The 16,093-nt window shown below is 44.8% G+C and overlaps 1 protein-coding gene across 1 annotated transcript in view; it reads right to left on the reverse strand.

Moving 5' to 3' along the window:
* Positions 1 to 16,093, reverse strand: part of myt1lb (myelin transcription factor 1-like, b) — a gene marked incomplete at both ends in the record, with an annotated part of 80,731 nt that overhangs the window by 23,563 nt on the left and 41,075 nt on the right. Inside the window, 2 exons of the mRNA XM_080751072.1 lie at positions 1,388 to 1,609; positions 15,320 to 15,636. Of these exons, the coding sequence (XP_080607198.1) occupies positions 1,388 to 1,609; positions 15,320 to 15,636 (539 nt within the window). The remainder of the gene's footprint in view (positions 1 to 1,387; positions 1,610 to 15,319; positions 15,637 to 16,093) is intronic.

The raw sequence follows: 16,093 nt of genomic DNA on the forward strand, positions 1-16,093 counted from the left end.
GTAAGTTATTACTTAGTAACAACGTATTACTCTGCCAAAAAAGTAATACTATTATAACATATTACTGATCTACTGTAAGTTACTTATTGCAATGAACATGATTTGTCTTCGTTTCTGACCGAGTTAAAATGCTTTCACTTTGGTTTTATGGTCTATGAGCCGGCGACGCTTGTCAATCCATGCTGTTGTAGGGTGTTATCGGAATTGGTTCGGGGGCAAAACATGTGCTTAGTTCTGCTGTTTGGTTGATTTTTTAATCCTCCTGTAAGGATATTTAGTATCGTTCCAATATGGAATATGCAAAAAATATATACAAATAAAAGTAACATAGTAATATAATATAATATAATATAATATAATATAATATAATATAATATAATATAATATATTACTCTTGACCCCAGGGACTTTGGTCTGGAAAACTTTGTGGGCTGAAAATCCAGTTTGGAGTGGTCACATCTGTGTCACACCCGATCAGCATAATTCCTAGTTAATACACAAAATTACATCAAAATTATTTTAACCACTTTAACCATATTTTATACTTTGGCAATTCAAAAATAGATATACAAGTAGATCTGAAAGATCTTGAAGATGTGTGCAAATCATAGATTTTTGAGCGGTGCCTCAGGGCTCCAACACTTGACCAAGTGTGTACGTATGCGGTGTGTACGTGGACGGCCTCAACAACTGCAATACCGCTGGGTGACCAAGTGGCACTGTTGAGCGGCCTTGAAATAAATGGACAACACGCAATAACTCATAAGCGATTTTAGTTTTTAACACACATCTTTTAGGGCAGGGGTTTTCAAAGTGGGTGACGGGGCACCCTGGGGTGCCGTGACGGCAGTCCAGGGGTGCCGCGAGATAATTTGATAATATTTGGAATTTATTTGGACACTTGAAAAAATATTTAGTATCATTTTAAACTTGAAGTATAAAGTTATATTCAGTCAGTTCTAACCAAAATGGCTATTATCTCAACGTTTTCCTCGCAACATAATCACTGTCGGGCAGAAACCTCGTGTCTCCTCATGTCTTTTGCCCTGCTTCATCATACAAGACCGTCGCACAAAACTAGTGAAAACAGCCGATCTACAAGCACACAACGCCTCGCATCGCGAGGCGTTGTGTGCTTGTAGATCTGCTGTTTTCACTAGTTTAGTACATTTTATAGATGATAAATACAAAACGATCGGTTTTGGACATACAAGGTTTCCACCTGACAACGACGACATGCTATAAATATAAGGTGCTGGGAGTGAAAATTTAATGTAAGGGTGCCTCGGATTAAAAAATATATTCATGGGGTGCCCTAGCTGAGACAAAAACGTTTGGGAACCCCCGTTTTAGGGAGGGGGAGTGACCTCTAGCCTATGGTTCCTACCTCCTTATCGTCCTCGTCTATGCGTTTGATCTTGGTGTAGTCTACGGGCAGGTCCCAGCAGTCGGCGGCGTCCGCCATGCCGTAGCAGCGGGAGCCCAGCAGGGCGGCCTGCCGTTGGGGGGACATGGGCTCCAGGGGGGTGAGCACCGCCCCGCCTCCGCCCAGACGCTTGCTCATGCTCAGGTCCAACGTACCGTTCTCGTCAACGTCTAGGTTGGGACTCTGAAGTGCGTGCGTGCGTGTGTGCGTGTGTGTGTGTGTGTGTGTGTGTGTGTGTGTGTGTGTGTGTGTGTGTGTGTGTGTGTGTGTGTTTGAGGCATGGATGGAGAGAAGGGAAATAAAAGAGAGAGAGAGTTTTCTGATTAAATGACAGTCAATCAATCAATGTGTTTAAAGTTGAGCATAATATAGTCGCTGTCGGGGCAGAAACCTCTTATCTCCATCCAAATATTAATTTAGCGAATGTCTGTCCGTAAACAGTGTCACCACCATGGTAACAATGCCCAAACAACATCAACAAAGCCCAAATGACATCACTACAATGCCCGAATTTGGAGATCACATCACAGACTGGCCTGGACACGGAACACCATATATGGGCATAAAAGAGTGCCAGCCAGCCAGCCAGCCAGACGGATACAACAGGTATTGCACAACTGGACATCAAATGGTGACTATTCTGCTCAACGGGCACCGGTCTGGGTTCTCCAACATTACTTCTGGAGTCTCCTACATTCAATCCCTCATCGCACACCCCCGGGTGTAAATTAACGCCCTACTTGATCATACATACTACAGCATCACACAAAAGCATCAACAGTAGCAGATCCACAAGCTTGTAGATCTGCTAATATTGCTGTTTTTGAATTCTGAAAAGCAACAGTTTTGAACATATGAGGTTTGCACCCGACAGCAGACTATACTCATATTCTAAGGATCGGCGCCGGGCAAATTAAACAGCAGCTGAATACATTACGGCACTCCAAAGGAGGACAGAGGAAGTGCCTGATTTGTTTTCTAAGAAAAGGAGGCGATGATGGGCTCCGCGTTTGAGCCCATTGAAGATGCCTGGAAGGACTCAAGGACCTCGAAACCATTGAACCATTGAGTCGGACGCAACAATGAGGAACAGCGCGGACCTTGAATCAAGGTTCACCGTGTTCTTTCATTGTGAAGTCTTTGTGTACGGCACGCGAGTCACGAACCGTAAAAACATGTCTTTTGTTCTGGTTCCTCAGACACTGTAGTAGTGTTAGCACTGATAATTATTTAATGATAATAATGATAAATGTCTATTTATTTTTATAAATGAATGCCATACTCCGTCATACAAGGGTGTCGCACAAAAGCAGTGAAAATAGCCGACCGACAGGCTCAGAGCGCGTCGAAGCGATGTGAGCTTGACTTCAGCTATTTTCACTTATCCTCCTTCATACATGACTGAATGTCTGTCTGTCTGTCCAATGTCTGTCTGATATACCCACATGGCGCATGCTGACATCACTGATACTAAACAGTGCCCAAATTTGGAGATGATTGACATCACTGATTCATCTGGGTTCTCAAACATTACTTCTGAGACTCCTACATTCAATCCTTCATATACAGTGTGCACACCACCTAACCCAAACTCATAATTCAAAGCACATAATTCAAAGCACATATGTTAGACTAGTACTCTAGCATTCCTTTAAAAGAACGGTTTTGGACATGCAAGGTTTCCACCCGTCAGCAGTGATGTAATGATTTTAACAGCAAAAAGAAGCACGCGCTAATAACGTTCGGAGACATCTCCATCTGCAACAGTGAATTGATGCAGTAGAAGCACCATGGTGTTGGAGGGAGAGGTCCTCAGCAGCAAGCACAAGGACAAACTGCATCCCTCTGCCAACCCCTCCCTCGCTGTGTCTCTCTCTCTCTCTCTCTCTCTCTCTCTCTCCACGTCTCCCTCCTATCCCTCCATACCCGCTACCACAGTCTGCACTTGGATTCTGTGCTGTTAGACCGGTGTGCGTGTATGTGTGCGCGCGCGCTTGCATCTGCGCATGTGTTTGTCTGCGTGTCACTATGGGGACATCCAAATTAGTGTGCTGTGAGGAATGGAAGCATCCGGAGCCTGGCTGCACGTGTGCGCCCGTGTGTGTGTGTGTGTGTGTCTGTGTGAGCCTGATTTGAGTGGACACCACAGGGGAACTGGGGGGGGGGGGGGGGTTTAGGGTTAGGGTGGTGTGTGTGCATGTGTGCGTGTGTGAGTGTGTGTGTGTGTGTGTGTGTGTGTGTGTGTGTGTGTGTGTGTGTGTGTGTGTGTGTGTGTGTGTGTGTGTGTGTGTGTGTGTGCAGGGGGTGGTTGGCAATGAGCAGTTCCCAGAACTAGACCACAGCCTGCTTGCCAGCCAGCCAGCCAGCCTGCCCCCAAAAATAGACAGAACTGTACGGTGTTCTGGAACAAACTGGGCCATGGTCTCATACCAGTCTGCCTGCACCCAGAACATCACTCACTTCTCTTCCCTCGTGTACGCATTTGTGTGCATGCGTCTGTGTGTGTGTGTGTGTGTGTGTGTGTGTGTGTGTGTGTGTGTGTGTGTGTGTGTGTGTGTGTGTGTGTGTGTGTGTGTGTGTGTGTGTGTGTGTGTGTGGGAGTGCTTTCATCTACATCTGGCACAAACGCACCAAGAGATCCCCGCTTCCCCTCAAGGGCTGTGTTTTTAGAAACAAGCATGCGTGAATTGTCTTTGGCGTGCGCGCAAGCGCGCGCGCACACACACACACATGCGCATACACAAGTGTTCCGCTTGTGTGTGTGTGTGTGTGTGTTTACCACCTTGCCCTTGCTTTCATTAACATCCCTTTCTCTGACTCTTCTCTTCTCATATCCCCTCGCCTTCTTTTTATGCACTGCACTCTCTCTCTCTCTCTCTCTCTCTCTCTCCTCTCCTCTCCTCATTGCTGATTCCATCCGACAGTGTCCCCGGGGGTGGATTCTCCCCGTGTCTCGACCGAAAGCCAGAAAAAAACGAAAAAGAAGAAAAAGGAAAAAAACAAATAATAAAAAAAAAACAAGGAACACCAAGAACTGTGTTTATGATGCAGCAACTCTCTGGGACTCAGAGGATTAGCTGATAGATTTGGGACTTGGGATCAACGTGGCATGAATCACAACCCCGGACAACAACACAATGTGTGTGTGTGTGTGTGTGTGTGTGTGTGTGTGTGTGTGTGTGTGTGTGTGTGTGTGTGTGTGTGTGTGTGTGTGTGTGTGTGTGTGTGTGTGATAGTAAAAATCCAGAGTGTTCATTACGTTTTATTGTGTAATATACAGAATAATACAAATTAAATAAAAAATACATTTGGCCATGCAGAGAAGCCGATATATCATAGACCCAAGGGGGTCTCCAAATGATTGGGAGCGGGGGAGGGGGTGGGGGGTGTCCCCATGATTAACTTAATGTGCAGCATTTTTTTCTCACTCAACAGTAAACAAACCAACATAAAGTTTAAGTGTATAGAGGGTGTACATTTCTAAAGTGACAATTTAAGGACTTTTTAATACCTCTAAAATGACAAATCAAACATTGGCCAAAATGTCAAATATTAGTGAAAATTAAAAATCTATCTCCACATAATAGCCAACACTAACAGGGACATGCTGGGCACCTGATTCAGCACGGGAAAAAGAGTTGGAGAGGCCCTCATTGCGTGCTATAGAGAGAGATCTCTCTCTATAGCGCTGCTGCTACTCAAAGATTTGCCTTTTCAGATCATGACAAGTGACAAGCCAGTGGGCCAATTACATGAGTTATATTTCGTCATTGTCGGGTGGAAACCTTGTATGTCCAAAACCATTTAAAAAATGAATAATAGTGAATGAATAGTGAAAACAGCCGATCTACAAGCACAAGCCAATCTACAAGCACACAACGCCTCGCGGTGCTTGTAGATCTGCTGTTCTCACTATATTTGTGCGACAGCCTTGTATGATGAAGCAGGGCAAATTTGAAATTTGAAACTTGGAGATACAAGGTTTCTGCCCGACAGTGACGATTTACTTTGTTGTCCGCCCAGCCCCCAAAATGGAACGAAGGCTGACATTTTATTTTTTTCCTAATGGCCGGCCTGGACCGGCAGTTCGGGAGTTGTCCCGCTTTTCCCAATGGCCAGCACGTCCCTGAACACTAATCATCTTATATCTTTATGAGAGCGCCAGTGGCTTGGGAGGTAGAGCGGTCGCTTGGGAATTAGAAGGTTCCTGGTTTGATTCACGGCTACCGATGGGTTAGTACTGTCAAAGTGTCCTTGAGCATATCATTGTCCTTGGGTATGTAAATGTAACCTTTATATTCCATGGTTTGAAACGTTGCCAGTTGGAAGGTGTTTGGGCACTTGTAAGATGATGATTTGGAAGACTGCTGTTAGAATTGTTGATATTTTACGACGTGACACAAATATATCGTCGTTGTCGGGTGAAAAGCTTGTATGTCCAAAACCGTTCGTTTTGCATTATCATTTTAAAAATGGTTTAAACTAGTGAAAACAGACGATCTACAAGCACACAACGCCTCGCACCGCGAGGCGTTGTGTGCTTGTAGATCGGCTGTTTTTACTACTTTTGTGCGACGGCCTTGTATGATGAAGCAGGGCTTTGCTTTGCGAAAGAACGTACAAATGTGAAACTTGGAGATACGAGGTTTCCACCCGACAACGATGATATCATTCTTCACTCCCAAGTCCCTAACTAACTTGGTCATCAATTTTTTCTTTACTTGTTTTCTCACATTTGATATTGTTTGGTTGATTTGGTTGTTCTATTTTGTTGTCTTATGTTTCATTTTTCTTTGAAAATGGGTATTCTACTCTATCATTGTGTCGAGGATCCCCTCCAAAACGAGATGCTACATCTGAAGGCGTTATTCCTAAATCAAGAATTTAAATCATCAACTCAGTGCTGATGCACCAGTTTGTAATGGCAGGTTTTAAGGTACGGAGAGAACTGGGATGGAAGCAGAAGGGAAGGTAGAGAGAGTAGATCACAAAGAAGAGGGAGAATGAGAGAAAGAGAGAGAAAAAGATAGAGACAGAAAAAGAGAGCGAGAGAGGGAGGATTATATTGCATTGTACCGTATGTCACCGTCCAATTAAGGGGAACCGGACTCCATGGTACCCCGAATTAATAGGACCGTGGAGGAGGCTGTGCCCTGCCTCCTTCATTACGGACCACCCAATCCTCCCCTGACCCCCCCCCGTCACCCCTGGCCCCCGTTGCCATGGCAAAGCCGGGCGGACGACGCCAGAGCGTGATAGGTCAGTGGTTTAATTCCACAACACATTATTTCCACCTGCCTCCTAAAATAAAACCAACCTCTCCCCTCTGTCTCTCTCCCTCGTTCTCTCTGTCTGCCTGTCTGTCTGCCTGTCTCTCTCATTCAGGCACGTGCACACAAAGGACACAGGGGGCAGGAGCCCCTGCCCTTTTATACGTCTGTAAAAAGTGCCCCATGAATGCAGTTTTTACTATGGTGAAGGAAATGCCCCCTTTCCATGCCATACCTGAAGGCAGCATTCAACAGAATTGGTTACGCTCCAAAAAAGTTTATTACTCGTCAACGTTTCGATCAATGGATCTTCATCAGGACTTTTGTCCTGATGAAGATCCATTGATCGAAACGTTGACGAGTAATAAACTTTTTTGGAGCGTAACCAGTGTGCAGACTCTACTTCTTCCTTCATGATTCTGCTTGTCTAGCACCTGGGCCACGGATGTGCGTGTACTATTCTTTTCACAGCATTCAACAGAATTGCCTTGTCCAAACTCTCCTGAACTTGAATGCAGCATCTTATGTTGAAAGAATTGCCCTCTCTGTGTAGAAATCCATGCCTGATACGCCACATCTCCAGTATTCACTTGATTATGCTTAGTTTAGTGTGGTATCAAGCACCGAAAATAGCGGACCTCCAAGCTCACAACGCGTCCCACTGCGACGCGTTGTGAGCTTGGAGGTCTGCTATTTTTCAATATTTTCACCAAAGCCCCTTTTGGACATTTCAGCTGCTCTCATTCCATATGCTGTCCTGTTTTCATCTGCCTCCACCGATCTCTTCTCTACACCAGTGGATGGTTCTAGAACTGCCAAGAACCCCCACATTGATATGTGTTTGGCCTCAGGTTCCCAACCTGAACATGTTTTGTGCCAGGGGCCACTAAGAAGAGAAGATTTGAGTTCAAAGGGAAAAAAAATCTAAATTATTCAACAATTTCAGGAATTTTCAAAGATGTTCCAAATTGTTGTTGTCAGTTGGAAATCTTGTATATCCAAAACCGTTCATTTCGTATTCATCATTTAAAAATGTTTAAATAGTGAAAATAGCTGATCTACAAGATCTGCTATTTTCACTAGTTTTGTTCGACAGTCTTGTATGGTGAAGCAGGGCTTTACTTTACGAAAAAACCTACAAATGTGAAATTTGGAGATACAACGTTTCACCCCGACGGTGAGGGAATGTACAAGCTTGTAGATCTGCTATTTTTGAATAGCTAACTTATAAATGGATGAAGTGGTTAAAATATATTGTGATGCTACGTTAACTACTTTTACTGGGGACCCCCTGGAACCCCTCCAAGGACCCCTGGGGGTCCCCGGACCCCACTCTGAAAACCACTGCTCTATGCCTCCTTTCTCTGTGTTAACCACTTGCAACCTGGTGTCCCTATTTTCAGAAAATGTCTGAAAATGTTCAAAAATAGCAAACAAGCTCATCACAATGACATGAGAGCTTGCAGATCTGCCGTTTTCTCCGCATGACACGTCACAAATACATGTCATTGTCTATTCACAGCTTCAGCTATATGTACAGCTACAGCATACATTAACAGACCATTTTCCATTAAATAGCATTATGTGTATAATGTATTTTTTTCATTACAATGTTGCTGTGCTTTCCTGAATAATTGAGTCAATGTTGACTTAATAAGTTATGGACTTTTCTTTGGAAATCAATCTTTTCTCCAGAGACTGTTTGTTGACTTTTCAAATTGATCCACGCTTTAAAATGCATTTAAAATGCAAAGATAACACCGACAGACAAACAATGAAATGCAAGTTGATTTTCATACCATACTGGAAACCAATACGTAGGCTACCTGGAAACCAATGCTTCTTAAAAAATCAGACAAGCTACGATTTTGAAACGGTCATTAGTAATGTCAACTGTGGGTAAAAATCTGTGACATACAGATGGACAGAAAGGCAGACTGACCTACGTACGTACGTACAGTACATAAATACATTAATGCAGGGATCTTCAACGTTTTCAGGCCAAGGACCCCTTAACTGAGAGGGAGATAAAGCAGGGACCCCCACTACATACTGTATAAAATTGTGTTGCAGATTTTCATCTATTTTATGAAAGCACTGTCATCAGTCTATGACATTTAACCACTTAAATCACAGATACTTAGCACAATTGACCTTTTCACTCGACACCAAACCTATTTGCCAACAAAACGCGAGGCGTTGAGAGCCTGTAGAGCTGCTATTGTTGGATAAAGTTCTCCTTAGAATAAAGGGGATTCCAGACGGTACGCGGTCACCGCCTGCTAGTAATTCATTTTCAATGAGAGGCGGGCGGCTATTTCGTCCGCGCAGCGAAGTTTAGAGGCGGCGAGGCGAGCGGGCGCAGTCCCGTGAAAATCCCCGCGAGCGTGCTCGTTTGTGCATGCGTACGCGGGCGGTGAGAGATGGATTGTGTTCATCTTTGTGAAATACCGCGCAGCGTTTACTCAAAGAGCGAGTGTGTTTGTGTATCACCGCGGCGTGTTCCTCGCAGATCCAAGCGGGAGCCCCGGCGGCAACCGCTGTCCGTCTGTAGAGCGCCTAAGGATGCGAGGGTTCAAGTTGTTCATTGAATATAATGATCCTCTCACACAAAGATTTGGTGGCCCCCTTGAAGTAACTCTGAGCACACCCTCGGGGTCCCGGACCCCCTGTTGAAGACCCCTGCATTAACGTACATACATACATACAGTATGCAGCCATCCAACCGACAGACAGACAGACAGACAGACTGACAGTGTAAAGGAACAGGGTGTACTGTGAGGTGAGCTGAGGTGTCGAGATGAAAGAGGCAGGAGAAGCTCTCTGAAGTTTCTCCTTCCCCCGTCTTCCCATCCTGCCCTGCGAGCATCCTGTCTGTCTGTCTGTCTGTCTGTCTGTCTGTCTCTCTGCGAGCCTGCCTGACTGTCTGTCTGTCGGTCTCTCTGCCTGCCTGCCTGCCTGCCTGCCTGCCTGACTGTCTGTCTCTCTGCCTGTCTCTCTGCCTGCCTGCCTGCCTGCCTGCCTGCCTGCCTGACTGTCTGTCTCTCTGCCTGCCTGCCTGCCTGCCTGCCTGTCCATCTATCTGTATGTCTGTCTGTCTTAGGGATGGACGATATTATCGTTTATCGTGATAGAAAAACGCTCACGATAATCGTATCGTGGAGATTTCATTTATCGAGATATCGTCCTCCGTCGTGCACTTACTGGGATCAATTCACCTTTTATTTGCCGAGCTGCAGATCCGGTACCACTTAAACCCTCTATAATTGGTAAAAGGTACTTATAATATACGTCCTTGACACAGTCTTTTTTTCACTCTCTATCAAATGGCTTTGCCAAAAAATAGCCGATCTACAAGCTCACAACACGTTGCAGCGCAACGCGTTGTGAGCTTGTAGATCTGCTATTTTTGGCAAATGTTCCACCCAGGTATAACGGACTTCGTAAATCACACTTTCTTTGGGATATGAAATGTTCATATCGTCCCATCCCTAGTCTGTCTCTCTGCCTGCCTGTCTGTCTGCGTGGCCCCGCAGCAGGACATGGGAGTGGGTAGAAGGCAGGGAGACAGTCAGGGAGGCATCCTGGACGCTTCAGGCTCCAGTTCCCACCAAGTGGATCCTGCTGCTGCCAGGTCTACTTCCCCTCTGGGAGGCTGTACTCCTCCATCTTTGTTCTTCTCCCCTCAGTACACTCTCCTCTCCTCTCCTCTCCTCCCCACAGCTCTCTCTCTCTCTTCTCAACTACAAACTTAAACTCCTCTCCTCTGATTCTCTCGTCCACCTCTCCTGTACTGGCCATACTGTGGACACACGAGGAGCTATTGCTGTTGCATCTCATTGCTCTCTATCTCTTTTTGCACTTATTCACATATCGTCGTTGTCGGGTGGAAACCTTGTATGTCCAAGACCGTTCGTTTTGTATTTATCATGTTGAAAATTTACTAAACTAGTGAAAACAGCAGATCTACAAGCACACAACGCCTCGCACCGCGAGGCGTTGTGTGCTTGTAGATCGGCTGTTTTCACTACTTTTGTGCGACAGCCTTGTATGATGAAGCAGGGCTTTACTTTGATTCTCTCGTCCACCTCTCCTGTACTGGCCATACTGTGACACACGAGGAGCTATTGCGGTTGCATCTCATTGCTCTCTATCTCTTTTGCACTTGTTCACATATCGTCGTTGTCGGGTGGAAACCTTGTCCAAGAACGTTCGTTTTGTATTTATCATGTTAAAAATCGAACCTCGGTTCGAAGTGAAGCGGTGAATTTTTATTCTATGTGTTCTAGAGCTATGCAATCTGTGTTCTAGATCTATACATTCTGTGTTCTAGATCTATACTTTCTATGTGCTTTAGTTCTATATTTATAGATTCTATGTGTTCTGAATGAATGAATGACTTTGTCTGGAGAGCCAAATTGTCATGTGAAGCTTGACCAATCCTAAATTCTTCATTCTGGACTGGACATACACGGGACATGCACGGGACAGACAAAGCTATACCTTGGAAGCGTTCAAAAATTAACTAAACTAGTGAAAACAGCAGATCTACAAGCACACGTTGTGTGCGTGTAGATCGGCTGTTTTCACTACTTTTGCGTGACAGCCTTGTATGATAAAGCAGGGCTTTACTTTGCGAAAGAACGTACAAATTTGAAACTTGGAGATACAAGGTTTCCACCCTACAACGACGATATTTCTCTCTCTCTTTCTCTCTCTCTCTCCCTCCCTCCCTCCCTCCCTCTCTCTCATTCCCTCGCCCCTCTTTACCAGCTCAGCATCTCGCGGGGGCTCAGATAATGCGAGGAGCGCCCGTCACCTTATCTGCTCCGAGATGACACATTTGGCTCACGCCGTGGCAAACGGGCGCTCCGCTCCTATCTGATCCCAAGACACTGGGAATAAAACACTGGGCCCCGCCGCGCCATGGGAGACTGAGACACAGCGACGTAGCACGGCTTTAATGGAACAACGTGTCAGGTTTTGTGTCTGTGTGCACGCGGGGCTGTGTGTGTGTGTGTGTTTGTGGTGTGTTTCTGTGACTCGGTGTATGCGTGTCTGTGTGTTGTGCTGTAGTTTACGATTCGATTCAATTACGATTCAGCAGATACCGATTCGATTCCATTCTACGATGCATCGCGATGCATCACACTTTTCTATATTACTGCACAACATGGCACATTTTTCATCAGTTAATACAAGCAGTGAGATATACGGAACCACATATTTTAGTTACTTTTCAGGATTCAAATAAAAAAAACAGCAAAAGTTGCATATCAACAAGCTCAAAGATCTGCTTTTGGTGCTTTGTGTGAAACTGTAGTGTAGTACGATCAAGAAGGACATTAATTTGGGGCACCTGCTGGCCTAGTGGTCCAGGCGCATATGGCTAGTGCGGCCTGGCGGCGTGTCGCGGGTTCAAGTCCCAATCCTGACGGCCTTTGCTACGTGTCACTCCCCATCTCTCTCTCCCTGTTTCCTGTCCTATCTTCACTATAATACTATCAATAAAGGCAGAAAAGTCCCCAAAAAAGTTAATTTACGAAAATTACAGTTCAAATATGGAGGTTTAACGTTAAAGCTATACTGTGTAAGTTGCTCAACTAGTGGTCTGTAGCAGTATAGCAAACCGCGGTCGCGTCTGCTTTTTCCGGCCGTTTTTCGTCGTGGACCGGGCCTTCAGACCACCGCGTCCGCCTCGCCTCGCCGAGACGCATCCATCGAGGTCTCTCATGTCCCTCTACGAGCAGCGGTTGGGGAGTTACATGCTAGACTTCTAGCGGGGCAGGTAAATGCATTTTTGCACTAAAATACTTCACAAGTGGAAAGAAACCTAAAACTTTTCACAAGTACTCCTTAGGGGTTGTTCCTATGATAAAACACGTTAGACACTGAAAAATCAAAATGGCTGCCATGTTTCCAAGATGGCTGCCTCTGAACAGTACGCCAGCCAGTTAATGTCCAATTTTCATAATATTAGAGTTGTTTTGTAGGTTTTAAAACATCGTGAGTTCATTTATTACTCTTTTAAAGCAGCCAGAATAACTTTTCTGACTTTTGGTTGGGGTCTTTCCTCACCTGGGACCCCCCAAACAGACCCCTGAGCTTATCTGAGTAGTCGCTTTGCTCCTGCTCCAGAGCAATGTTAAATTAGATCATAACTGAAGCATTAAAGTTGTTGTAACTGGGCTCTGAAAGCAAAAATGAGTAGTAGCAAATACCCAGGGGTCTTCCACAGGGGTCCCGGACCCCTAGGGGGTCCTCAGAGTTACTACAGGAGGCCTGCCGAATCTTGATGGGGAAGTTCCTTTTTTTTAATATGTATATATATTTTTACATTTGAAACTGTTTTTATTAGTATTCTCAGTATTATTTATAACATGTGTGTGTTAGACAGACAGGTTCACAGGTATTGCAAGAATTAAGGTATTGCAACTTCTCACTTTGGGCGCACAGTCTAACATGTCCATTTATTGCATTGCACTAACACTGACAACACAACACACACACCTCTTTGTTATCGTCACCCCAAAACCCGCACCCTATCCTCTTAAAGAGCTCACGGTCAATTGTACCCAAAGAAATTCACTACTATACATGTCCTCCCTAATAATGTTGACAGTTTCCACTATATCATTTGCAGGGAGGAGAGTGCAAGGCAGGTTATTGTTTGAGCAGCTGCACCGTCCCTTGTAACCTGCTTTGCAAACACATTTGATGAGCTTTGCCTTTGCAGCAGGGATGGCAAGAAACCTGACTGGAACATACCCTCCACTCTCTGAATTCCATCTATTTTTTCAGTTGATGGAAGCTCAGGGCAATTTGTCAGGCATGACGAAGTAGGCATCATAATACGATACCTTCAACAAGGGACATGATTTTGAGGAAGTGCAAACACATGAAGAGGCTGATACCCCGATTCCTTATCAAGTCCTTGCCTCCGGTACAAAAAAAGGAAATTGATATATTCGAGTGAGTTCAAGTTGATGTTACAAATGTCAAGGGTTCCTTTGCGTTTTTCAGGTGTTGACTGGGGAAGAACATTTGTTGGAATCACCAAAAAGACATGGGTCAATGCCTACTTGATGATGATGATGATGATGATGATGACCAAGCCACTAAAAAAGAGGCAAAAAGGCTGGCAAAGTATTGTTCCGTCTCCGCTATAATCGGCAGCCGCCACATATGGCGGAGACGCTGTTACTTATACCCGTAGAGTACCAAGTGCCTTGCTATTGTAACATGAAGACATAATGCCATGATTTTGTAAATGTTACTCTACTGCACCTATACTATTTGTGTCCTTGTATGCATCTCCTTTGTGTGGACATAAATAAATGGTTAAAATGTGTGTGTGTGTGTGTGTGTGTGTGTGTGTGTGTGTGTGTGTGTGTGTGTGTGTGTGTGTGTGTGTGTGTGTGTGTGTGTGTGTGTGTGTGTGTGTGTGTATGTGTTGTCAGTGTGAGTGCAGTGCAATAAATGGAAATGTTGTTCTGCACCCAAAGTGAAAAGTTGCAATACCTTCATTATTGCAATCCCTGCAGTAACAGCTGTCAACCATAACTGTTTTAACACAAAAAACATTATAAATAATACTGAGAATACTAATAAACCATCAAAGTACAATACATAAAACCAGGATACATAAAAACATTCAAAGTTTCAAATGTAAAAAAAAAAAGAAAAAAAAAAGATCTCATCGAGATTTGGCAGGCCCCCTGTAATAGCTCTGAGGACCCCCCCAGGGGTCCCGGACCCCCCGTGGAAGACCTCTGTTATTTGCTACTAGTCATTTTTTATTTCAGAGCATATTTCAGATCTAATTTAACATTGTTCTGGTGCAGGAGCAGAGCGATTACTGAAATAGGCTCAGGGGTCTGTCTGGGGGGTCCCAGGTGAGGAAAGACCCCAACCAAAAGTCAGAAAGGTTATTCTGGCTGCTTTAAAAGTGTAATAAATGAACTCAGGATGTTTTAAAACCTACAAAACAACTCTAATATTATGAAAATTCGATATTAACTGGCTGGCGTACTGTAAAACATATCCGAAAAGGCGGCCATCTTTAAAACTGGCGGACATTTTGAAAATTAAGTGTCTAATGTGATTTTTCTAAAGAATGACCCAAGAGGTACACTCTGTAAAATTGTGGTGCTTCTTTCCAGAACTGAAGTATTGTTCTCCTTAACAGCCCCGCTATTCTAGACCAGCGTAAACAAAGCTGTTGAAGCAAGCTATTTCCTGAAAAGACACAAGATGCACTGTAATTGGCCGGTAGTGTATCATGTGTGTATGATCTGCAATGTGATTGGCCAACGTATACACAACGTATACGGATGATGCAAATGACGTAATTGTTCCGCGAAATCCGGTCCCCGGACAGGATCATAGAAAACATATAAAGAGAAGGCTTTAGAAGCTGAAAATAACGGAGTGGGTGTTCTAAAACTTTAGCGATTTAACAGTTAGGACAATTTTAAGATTTGTTTTATAAAAAAAGTTACATGGTATAACTTTAACGTTTTCTTTTTTTTCCTGCGGCCAAATCCTTATTTATTTGAAAAACTAAACAAACATAAAAAACACGTTCAGAGAGAACCAAGTGTGCTCTACAGCGCCCCCCTACCTGAGAGCACAGGTCCTGCGGCTTGCCCCCCAGGCCGTGGGGCATCTCGCGGCAGCGCGTGGACAGGTTGAGGATGGCGGTGGCGGCCATGTGAGCCGCCTCCATGTCGTGGCTGTAGTCGAAGCTGCTCTTGCTGCAGGTGCTGCTGGCGCTGCTGCCCCCGCCGTGGCCCCCGTGGCCTCCTCCTCCACCTCCTCCACCTCCTCCACCTCCTCCACCTCCTCCTCCACCACAGCTCAGGCTGCTGTTGCTGCTGCTGGGGGCGTAGGAGCTGGTGGTGCTGCTCGCCGAGCTGGAGTTCTTGCAGTAGCGCTTGGCTGCGGGGGGCGGGGGAAAACACATAGCGTCACGCACCGGATAGTAGGGCGTTATTAAAATATTCGAAGTCACTGTTCGACGTTGTTCACCGAAGTCGAATATTCGCTTATTTTTTTTTTTTTTATTGTTTTCTCTTTAGAAAATATATAAGCTTGGCTAGATAGGAAGTCATAAGAATGAGCTGTCAATGCCCCTGGTGGATGAATTTGTTAATGCTTTATTCCAGGGCTTCTCTTTTTAGACCATGACCCCTAAAATAAACATAATTGAACTGGGGACCCCCACCCTGACAAGCACTTGGAATTGTAGGTATTACATTTAATGTGACTCGGTTCCGCAGATAAATATTGTGAAAATAGCAGATCTTGTTGTGAGCATGTAGATCGGCTATTTTCACAATGTTCGCCTCTTGCCTACTTAATATTTGACAGTTTGGCCAGTCCTGTTGAATATTAG

Source organism: Nannobrachium achirus, assembly GCF_963921795.1.
Source record: "Nannobrachium achirus genome assembly, chromosome: 20".
NCBI lineage: Eukaryota > Metazoa > Chordata > Actinopteri > Myctophiformes > Myctophidae > Nannobrachium > Nannobrachium achirus.